At 38.1% G+C, this 9,416-nt stretch overlaps 2 protein-coding genes across 8 annotated transcripts in view; one reads left to right on the top strand and one right to left on the bottom strand.

Moving 5' to 3' along the window:
• Positions 1-717: 717 nt before the first annotated feature.
• PNRC2 (proline rich nuclear receptor coactivator 2) lies at positions 718-4,338 on the top strand. 2 transcript variants are annotated; one of them, XM_006924435.3, is made up of 3 exons: positions 718-905; positions 1,805-2,010; positions 2,319-4,338. In XM_006924435.3, the coding sequence occupies exon 3, from the start codon at positions 2,337-2,339 to the stop codon at positions 2,754-2,756; it is 420 nt and encodes a 139-aa protein (XP_006924497.1). In that variant the 5' UTR covers positions 718-905; positions 1,805-2,010; positions 2,319-2,336; the 3' UTR covers positions 2,757-4,338. The 2 variants fall into 2 exon arrangements, with proteins under 2 accessions (XP_006924497.1, XP_006924498.1); XM_006924436.3 differs by having other exon boundaries at positions 718-973.
• Positions 4,339-5,412: 1,074 nt separating this feature from the next.
• The window catches only part of SRSF10 (serine and arginine rich splicing factor 10), a 14,909-nt gene continuing 10,905 nt past the window's right edge, over positions 5,413-9,416 (bottom strand). For 4 of the 6 annotated variants that reach the window (XM_006924434.3, XM_025041285.1, XM_015598858.2 and 1 more), the window contains one exon: positions 5,413-7,630. In XM_006924434.3, the coding sequence (XP_006924496.1) occupies positions 7,570-7,630 (61 nt within the window). In that variant the 3' untranslated portion in view covers positions 5,413-7,569. The other 2 variants (XM_025041284.1, XM_025041283.1) reach the window with 1 other exon arrangement.

The raw sequence follows: 9,416 nt of genomic DNA, 5'->3' as shown, positions 1-9,416 counted from the left end.
TTTCGTCCGTGCCTCGTCGGAAACGCGTTCACAGGGCCGGCAACTTCGGAAGAATTTTGAGGCAGGGGTGGGAAGGACAGGAAGAACTGCAAGCTTTGGGAGCTGCAAATAAGTTCCCGTGCGGAGAAAGAGAACGAGGCTCCGGAGTGTCAGGCGCAAAGGCGCAGCGGCCTCGGAAAGCAACTTTGCTGGGAGTCTTCCAGCTGTAAAACACGAGTTCCACGGCCCAGGGACCTGAACTCGGGAACCAAATGGCACCTAAAGTGATTCTCCCCGGTGAGGAAAACCACCCGGGTCCTAAACGGCGGGGGGCCCTGCGAGCCGGAGAGCCAGGGTGGAGGTGATGCCCCGGCAGGCAGCGAGACCCCCTTCCCAGGTGCCGCGCGCGCGCGCGCTGGGGGAGCGGGCTCCAGGGGTCCGGCGCTGTCGGCGCGATCCCCACTAGCTGCCTGGGCGAAGGGCAGACACCACCGCGGCCTAGGGTGCCGGGGAACAGCTGGGTGGATTCCTCCAACAGGAGTCCGGTGTCAGCCACGGGCCCGCAGCAGTTGTTCCCGACATGCTCCTCTCGGAGAGGATTTCAAACCCTCGGCAACAACCACCTCCCTCCGTCGCCCGGGCCGCCCCAGCAACAGGCGGCGGCCCGCGTATCATTGGCCGGGCCACGCGTTGGCGCGTTTTGATTGGCCGCTGTGCCTCTCGGCCCCGCTTCTGCGCTCGTTGCCACCTCCATTTTGTCGGTAGAGGCAGAAGAAGGAGGTCGGGTAGGGACGCCGAGTTGGTCAGCAACTAACTCGTCGGTGCTCGTGGGCTTTGTTCGTTCCGTGCCTCGTCTCTCCTTGGAAGGGGAGGGGGCTGCGTCACCGAGCAGGAGCTGCCGCCGCCGCAGTCCGAGCTTGAAGTCGGTGAGTGGCGGTGGCGCCGCGGGGGCGGCCATGTTGGCGTCCGCGCTCCTCATTGTTGGGGGAAGGAGGTGAGATCCGGGAACCGGGTGGGACGCAGGCGGCCAGGGTTCCCGGTTCGGGCTCGAGAAAGATGGAGCCGCTCGGAAGCCAAGCCCCATCGGAAGAAGCGAACTTTCCAGGCTTGCGTTGTTTATGATTCAAGGTCCAGGAACTGTTTACTTAAGGCTGTTAAAATAGTCCGGAAGGCCCTATTACTCTTCCAAAATGAGGGCTTATTGGTAACTTGGCTTATTGGTAACTTGGCTTCTTGGAATGTCCATGAAAACAAAATCTTCAGTGTTCACTGAGGGAGGCATTTGTATATACTTTAGAAACTGGCTTAGGTTGTTAAGGCGTATGAAAACTTATATTAAAATGGGGAGGAGTTAAAATGTTCATAACTAAAAGTAATACGGGTGATATAGGCATGTGGGGAGAAGAGGCTTTATGAAAACGGATGTGATGTCGAAAGACTGAAAAACTGGTGAGACTTTAAAAACATTTTTTTAGGAAGCTAATTTTAAGCCAGTTTTTGTTATGGCTTAAAAAGGCTAATGCTTTCCTAGTTTGATTTAACATTGTGGTCACAAAAACGGTGTGAATCTGAAGGGTCCCCAGGAAAAAGATACAACTTGTTGGGGGACTTGGCGGACACCTGTCGCAGAATTCCCCAGGAAAGTGTTTTTGGATCTCAGGCAGAGAAGAGTTCTTAAATGATGAGTTATAAGGTCAAAGAAAACCGTCTTCAGATTTTATGCCTTTTAGGTTCAGGAGTAGCCAATCTTTATTTCTGTAGTAAATATAATCACTTTCTCCCGTGTTTTTGATTTGAATTAATGAAGTAATTTTTACTTTTCTAGCTAAGACTTCTCTCAAACTTGTGTGCTGAGGAGACTCAGATGTTGACCTCAGCTCCTAGGCTGGACTCTGCAGATTGGCCCATGAAAACTTCTGTATTGAGACAAAGGAAAGGATCCGTCAGAAAGCAACATCTGTTATCCTGGGCTTGGCAGCAAGGAAGAGGACAAGTAGTGGAAATCCTGCGATCTGAAAAGCAGACTGAAAGGTATAAAAAAATTCACTTTGTAATGGGGCAAACATTTTATTGTGGACTCATCCTAAACCAGTATTTTAGTTTTTAAATAATGGATTTTACAGACTTGTGGGTTAGCTTATTTTTCTTAGGATTGTAATAAAAACTGCATATAATGAAGTGTGAACGTATAATGAAGTTAAAGCAGCTGAATAGCACATTTTTGAGTCTTCCCCAAGATTTCTGTAATTACAAGTTGGGCTGTAGAAGCTGCTTAAAGTTTTGATTTTTTTTTTTTTTACGGTAACTTTACTCAGTATTTTGTTTCCATTCACTTACAGGTGACAAAGAAGTTGAAGATGGGTGGTGGAGAGAGGTATAACATTCCAGCCCCTCAATCTAGAAATGTTAGTAAGAACCAACAACAGCTTAATAGACAGAAGACCAAGGATCAGAATTCTCAGATGAAGATTGTTCATAAGAAAAAAGAAAGAGGACATACTTATAATGCATCAGCAGCTGCATGGCAGGCCATGCAAAATGCGGGGAAGAACAAAAATTTTTCAAATAATCAAAATTGGAACTCTAGCTTATCAAGTCCCAGCTTACTTTTTAAGTCTCAGACTAACCAGAACTATGCTGGAGCCAAATTTAGTGAACCACCGTCACCAAGTGTTCTTCCTAAACCACCAAGCCACTGGGTTCCTGTTTCCTTTAATCCTTCTGATAAGGAAATAATGACATTTCAACTTAAAACCTTACTCAAAGTACAGGTATAAAATAAGATTAAGTACTAATGTTTAAATTGTTATATTTAAGGATAATTGTCAATTTCATACTAAATTCGTTAGGGAAATTTATCTAAAACTGCTATGTAGAAAATACAAGATTTCATCTTGAGCACTGTGATGTAATGGTAGCGTCAGTGCAATGTAAAATAACTAAATAATTGATCATTTTACTTGATATCAAGTGTTCTCAATTGAGTAACTCAAGTGAAACCATTCACATTTAGATTTGGGGAATGATAAAGGAATCAACTTTTTCCAATGCTTGTTAGGGTAAAATACTGACTTAAGATTATTTGTAAGTCAGTAGATTTACTTGTTGAAAGCTAGTGAATCTGATTATAAGTATCTAGTTAAGACATACAGGGATTGAAAACAAACTTACTTGAGTATTGGAAAATTTAATTCTAGAAACACCAAAACCAGTAATATGCCAACAACCTGATGCACTGCCAAAAGAAAATGTGAATTTTTCTTCTAGTTGGTTTAGTAAACTGAAGGTGTTGAATGTGGAAGGGGCACTAGGGGCTATTTAGAATGAGACAGTGTACCCCAGTGGCCCCATTTCTTAAATGCAGTGGATAGGGACTACCAACAAATGCACCAAAACCATTTTTATAGGAACAGTATTTGGTGGTCACAGTAAAATACATTTTTGTAATATAGTACTGCATAAGCTGTTCTGACAGTGATCTGGCCTCATATCCCTGCAAAGCTTGCTTAAAGTAGGGAGCTATATAATGTGAGTTTGAGTACCTAGGAAAGAGCCATGTAAATATATGTAATAAACTTGTAGCATATGTAAAGTTTCATTGGCATTTATCCTACAAAATAGAATATTTTAGTATGAATTTGCTGAATGTGAGACCATGGACTCTTTTATACTATGGCCTAATTTTAAAGGTCCAAAATTTGATTTTAAAGTCTGCCCTTGTACTGAAGTGCCAGTGTGTGTATGTTATAGTTTATCTGGTTGTAAACTATATTTCAAAATAAATCCTAGTGTAATAAGTTTTATATAACTATAACTGAAAAGGTTTTAAGCTGCTAATAACACTTCCTATTTTTAAGAGATGTGAAAAGCAGTATGGGACTATTTTAATTTTTATTCCTTTAAGCCCAAAGATTAACCATTGAAGGGTCCCTCCAACCTTAAAAGTTCATAATGGCTTTGTACAATTTTTATAACCTGAGTATAGTTTGATGCCAGTGTATTTCTTTTGTTACCAGTAAGTGCAACCCAGGGGACCACCTATGCAAAAGATGTGATTTCTTGCATAATACCTTGATAACATGTTTCACCCACCTTAAAAATACATGCTAAGTATAAAATCAGCCCAACAGTAAATTTAAAAACGTGAGGATGTTAAAAATTTCTGATTGTGCAAGTGCCCTATTTCCTAATTTGGCGGTTCTTTTCAATATTTTTAGGCAGAATGGCCAATATGTATTTCTCCAAGTAAATTCTGGTGAGCTATTGCCTGAGACAAATAAGATTCTAAAGACAAGTTTATATAGTACTAAATGTGCGTCTACAAATTTGAAGCATGAAATAAACTGCTTTTTCTCCCCAGTGGCTTGTTTATTTTATAAATGCACACAATTAACCCAACTAAATTGTGGTAAGATGTGACTTTAAAGAGGCAGCCAATTTGCTGACTGATTAGACATTTGGATTCGGTCAACAACTACACAAGAAAGCAACTAACTGACTCCTTGCACCCAATCACGGCTAACAGTAAAAAAGGCCACAGAATACTTATAAGATTTAGGTGTACAGAAAAATAATCAGCACAAAAGAATTCCTCAAATTGTCAACCCATGTTTTAAGTATTTGTTGATAAAATCTTAAGTTCTACACAAGCAGGGCTGTTTTCTCATGAAAACTGGAGGAAATTGAGTCTTCGTTTTTTTCCTCTATTTCCCCAGAGTAATTGTTGGGAGTAATGCCAAGAATTGCATTTTTTCCCCCTGTATTGTACTAGAATTTTACAATGAACCATTCTGAGCCCAGGTGTCTTGGGTCTCTACCTTTAAATACAGCATAAAATTTTTGGTTTGGGATCGAAGTGGTAGGAGTTCAGAGGAGCACGATTTAACTAAAAATTTTCAACAGCTAAGAGTAACCTAGATAAAAGGTCAATGATCATTATCTATCACACCTCAGAAAGGCAGCAGTAAGTTTGTAGTTACAGGTGACAGGAATTTCCCAAATCATTGTATTTTTGAGAACCAAAATGCTGTGGTGGAGTCAGCCAGTGTCTGTATATTACAGAATCCAAGTCCATAACCTATCCTTACAGTTAAGTTCTGGTAAGTTCTCTCCCTTAAAGCAAGCACAAGGTGGAAAGAAACAAGGGTTTAGGGTAAGTTTTTCTAGTGTTTAATTGCATTCTCATAGGCAATTACTTTGTAAAACAAAAGGAACAGTATATCTGAAACTCAAACCTCTAAAACAAACGAAATCCTACCCACCAGTCACAAACCTGTAAGGCAGAACTAAACCTTAAAAAAAAAACCGAGATTTTTTTGGCTCCTAGACCAGTTTTTTATTTCACTATCCAGCACTCGAGATGTGATCTACAGAAAACTAGACACAAAGGCCTTTTACTTAACAAACTACTCTGTCAATTATCAACGAAATGAATTTACACGCCTTGCGTTTTATTCCAAACAAAAAAGAATCCCATTTTTAATATATGGACGAAATAACTTAGGAATACATAAATGTAATGCAATAAACAGTGACACTGTTGGAGACGGCGGCAGAGGGGATAGAACCCGAGAACCTTTTCACAGCAACCAGCTATGTCTTGTAGATGTTAACAGTTGAATGATGACAAACAGGTTGCTCACTTCATTTATGTGAGAACAATACTCCAGGGACTCCTTAAAATCTTTGATAGACCTAGAAGAACATTAGATTATTCCTGAGCTACCACGGTGCTGTCTCAAGCCATAGCCTCCCCAATTCAAAATATCTCAGGATTTTGTAAACAGGAATAACATCAAAATGCAATACAATGAGACTGAAATTTAGAAAACCAGGCTGAAGAGTTCGAGCCACATCAGTTTTGAGATCTTGGGTTATTTTATTTAACCTTTCACCCAGAAAAGTTAGAAGCAAAATATTTTCTGTAATTAAACCTATTTTATAAATCAAATCTTCCACGTGAACTCTAGAATCCATTATACTAATTTTATTGTAAAAATTTTCCCATGAGAAAAAACAAGTGCAAAACGGTAAAGATGAACCAAATAAAAAACCATGGACTCTCATCTAGGATCTGCCACTTACTTTGCTGTGTAATCTAGGGCAAAGCTTGGGGGGGAAAAACAAAACAAAACAAAAACCCTCTATTTTCATACCTTCCTTAGTTATGTATATTCTTTACTTTCAAAATATAAGTTAAAGGCTTCAACACTTCCATAGTCTTAGATGAAGAACTCTGTGAAAAGTTTACACATGTGGCAGAAATACATGTGAGTGATAAAATCAATATATAGGTAATTGAGCTTCATATCCTAATAAGGAACTAAGGAATCCAAAACATTGTGATACTATAAAAGTTATTTATTCACTATACACAGAACATGTCCCCTATAAAATGTACATGTAAATCACTAAAAAGTATAACTTGGAGAACATTTTCTTAATTACAGAACATACTATATCAGTTGGGATAACAGCTCTCTGTCTGCCTCAAAATCTAATTATAGCACCCAGAGTCTCCTTCAGATCTAATGCAAAGTTAAATACTTTTGGGGGGATTATTTCCTAATACGTGGTTGAGGCAGAGTTAACAATTTAATATAACTCTAGCATATTACAGTCACTGCACAATAAATCAGTTTATTACAGATTAAAACATCATTTTTTCATTATTTGTATTAATGGGATGCAAACAGAAATACCAATACTTTTAAATGGCAGGTAACCACGAAATTACTAATCTTTGATAATATATTGGGTTTTATAATTACATTAGGATATGAATGGTGCAAAGTATTGTCACAAATAATACACCTCAAAACAATGAGGCCATACTGTAATGTTATTCACTAGATTGTGCTCAGTAGATATTGAATAAGTGAATTTTATCTATTTTTCTCCCCAATTACCTAGTACAGTTTTAGGCCCCCAGTTACGGGCTGAGTAAATGTTTGCTGAATATACTGACTAGGAAAGAGGTGAGAAGAGATGGAACCTCTTAACTGGATGTCAAGTATTATAACTGAAATTTACCTGGGAATGAGAGTTGTTTAAGGAAGATGTAAACTGCACATGGCATACAGGTAAATAAACTCGGATGCCAACAAAGCAAACCATTAAGCAGAAAACACTGGCACTGGAATAAACAAAGGCAAGATTTGCCAATAGCAAAAAATGGAACTGACTTGAGATAACCAAGAAAAAGTTTGTAATGGACCAGACCTTTTCTCACCCAATTCAGTTTGAGACAGACCAATAGAGGCACTGTACAAGACTATGGCTGTCTTCCTTCATGTTCAGACATCCTAGTTTCCAGTAATTTATTATGGACCTGTTACCCATGAATTAATATAAACCTATTCAGATTTAGGGATTAGTTTCCACAAGTACAAAGTTGAATTTCCTTTTATTTGTCCTAAAATGCTTACTTTCAAACTTGAAGGGACTTCAATTATTCCATGTAGTTTTCAATAACATTCTTTTATCTTTTCAGACCAGAGTCAAAATATTCATACAGTATTCATACTGCAGCACCTTCCACCCACCCTTTGGTCGCTTGAACTGCCCTTCTTTGGTTCTTTTTCCGCTTTCTCAGATCTTTCTTGAAGTGTAGTAAGCAGAACTGTACTGGGTATTCCAGCTGCAGTTTGGTCTTAAATAAAAGAAGGATGTTTGTCAGTTTGGTTTTCTTTATTCTTCTCTGTGGTATACAGGATTTTGTTAGTTGAACTGGATGTAGAAGCTTACTGGGCCAAATTTTCAAGAGAATAGTACAATAGTTTCCAGGTCTTTTCCCTGGGTTTTAACTTAATAGCTCATACTCTATGTAGCACCTTGCCTTTCTCACTGAAGCATTATCTGTCATTTTTCTTCTTGTTTACTTGGCTTAAAAACAAACAAAAAATGCAGAGATCTTAAGTAAAAAGAGGCGAAGTGTCAGCCCTCGAGTCTTGATATGTTCTACTCTAATATATTGAGTACAGTGCCAGACACACAGTAGGTATACTCAATAACTGTAGAACTCTAATACGTAACCCAAAATTAAAGTGCTGTGTAAGGATCCTCATCAGGTACCAGTAGGATCCTAACTATCATGGGTTCGACTACAATGTAGTCCTTCTGAAGCTGTTAGGTATGTCACTTTAGAAATGACATAAATTTCTCAAAAATAGTAGAGTCTAGAAATAAGTGACACAAGTAAAATAAGTAAAAATGAAAATATCAGTCCTTCTAAGTCTACAGATACTGCGAACAATCTCAATCTCTCTCAAATTATAGTCCATTAAAAAAAATCATGTAAGGACCAGGCCTGGGCTTAATTCCTGGATTTATCTTTTATAGCCTTTTCTTTGTGCCTCAATTTCTTTATCTGTGATATGGGGAAAATAAAAGTATATTTCTCATAGGGTTTTGTGAAGAGCCAATGAATTACCACATTAAGCTTTTAGAATAGTGTCTGGCACATCATAAATACTCAGTAAGCATCAGCTTTAATTGTCATTATATAGTAGCTAGAATTCAAACCACAAAACACCTAAACCAGTTCCCTTAAATGGTTATCACTTAATATTAACTGCTTACCAACATTCAACATTTAAAAGTATTTTAAATCACGCCATAAACATAAGGCCCAACACATCTTGTTTAGAATGGGGAAGAGCAGAATTATTGGTCTATTCAATAATGAAAATATAAATGTATAATTAGCTGACCCAAATTTCATTTTAATGCGTCTGTTAACACTACCAATAACCCCTAAGTTACTTAACCCAAGGGGCTTTGACATTACATAGGGAATTTTTAAGTACTATGTAAAAGATGTACCTTACTGGCAAGTTCTATTATTTCTAAAGTAAAAGTTAGTTGTGCCTAGTGCAACACTGATTAAAACTCTTCCTAAATCTACAAAGGATTGTTTCCATTGTTAATTTTAGAATCTCATTCAAAACTATAATAATTCCAGTTAATCATTATTTCCTTCATTTTGTTTTTATTATAGCATGTTTGCTTAATTTACAGCAAGCAGAAAATAAGCTGGGTCTTGTTTTGATCCAAACATTGATGTTTTAAAGGTTGTACACAATATTTGTTAAAAAGAACATATAAAAATACCTTTTTAGAAGCTTCTATAAGAAAGAAAATACAAAGTTTAACCCCACAACTTTCCTCTTTGCTAGAACTGCAAACTACTGCTACAGTTTTTAAATAGACTTTTTCTTGTTTAAACTATACATCCAGGAAAATCTAAAAAAATTAAAGAAACGTGCATATAAATGATTGCATAGCAGAACATGAACATTAACTGCAAACAGTAAAGAAATGAAAGTTAGAAATACTATCAAATATACAAAGGTTCTAGAATCAATCCTTTAAACACATTCCACAAACAGTATTTAAAAACCATCTTTTGTTCTTTACAGGCAAGGCCCAGATTACTA

This window comes from Pteropus alecto, unplaced genomic scaffold, assembly GCF_000325575.1.
Source record: "Pteropus alecto unplaced genomic scaffold, ASM32557v1 scaffold39, whole genome shotgun sequence".
Classification (NCBI taxonomy): domain Eukaryota; kingdom Metazoa; phylum Chordata; class Mammalia; order Chiroptera; family Pteropodidae; genus Pteropus; species Pteropus alecto.
This window is presented reverse-complemented; position numbering and strand designations above follow the sequence as displayed.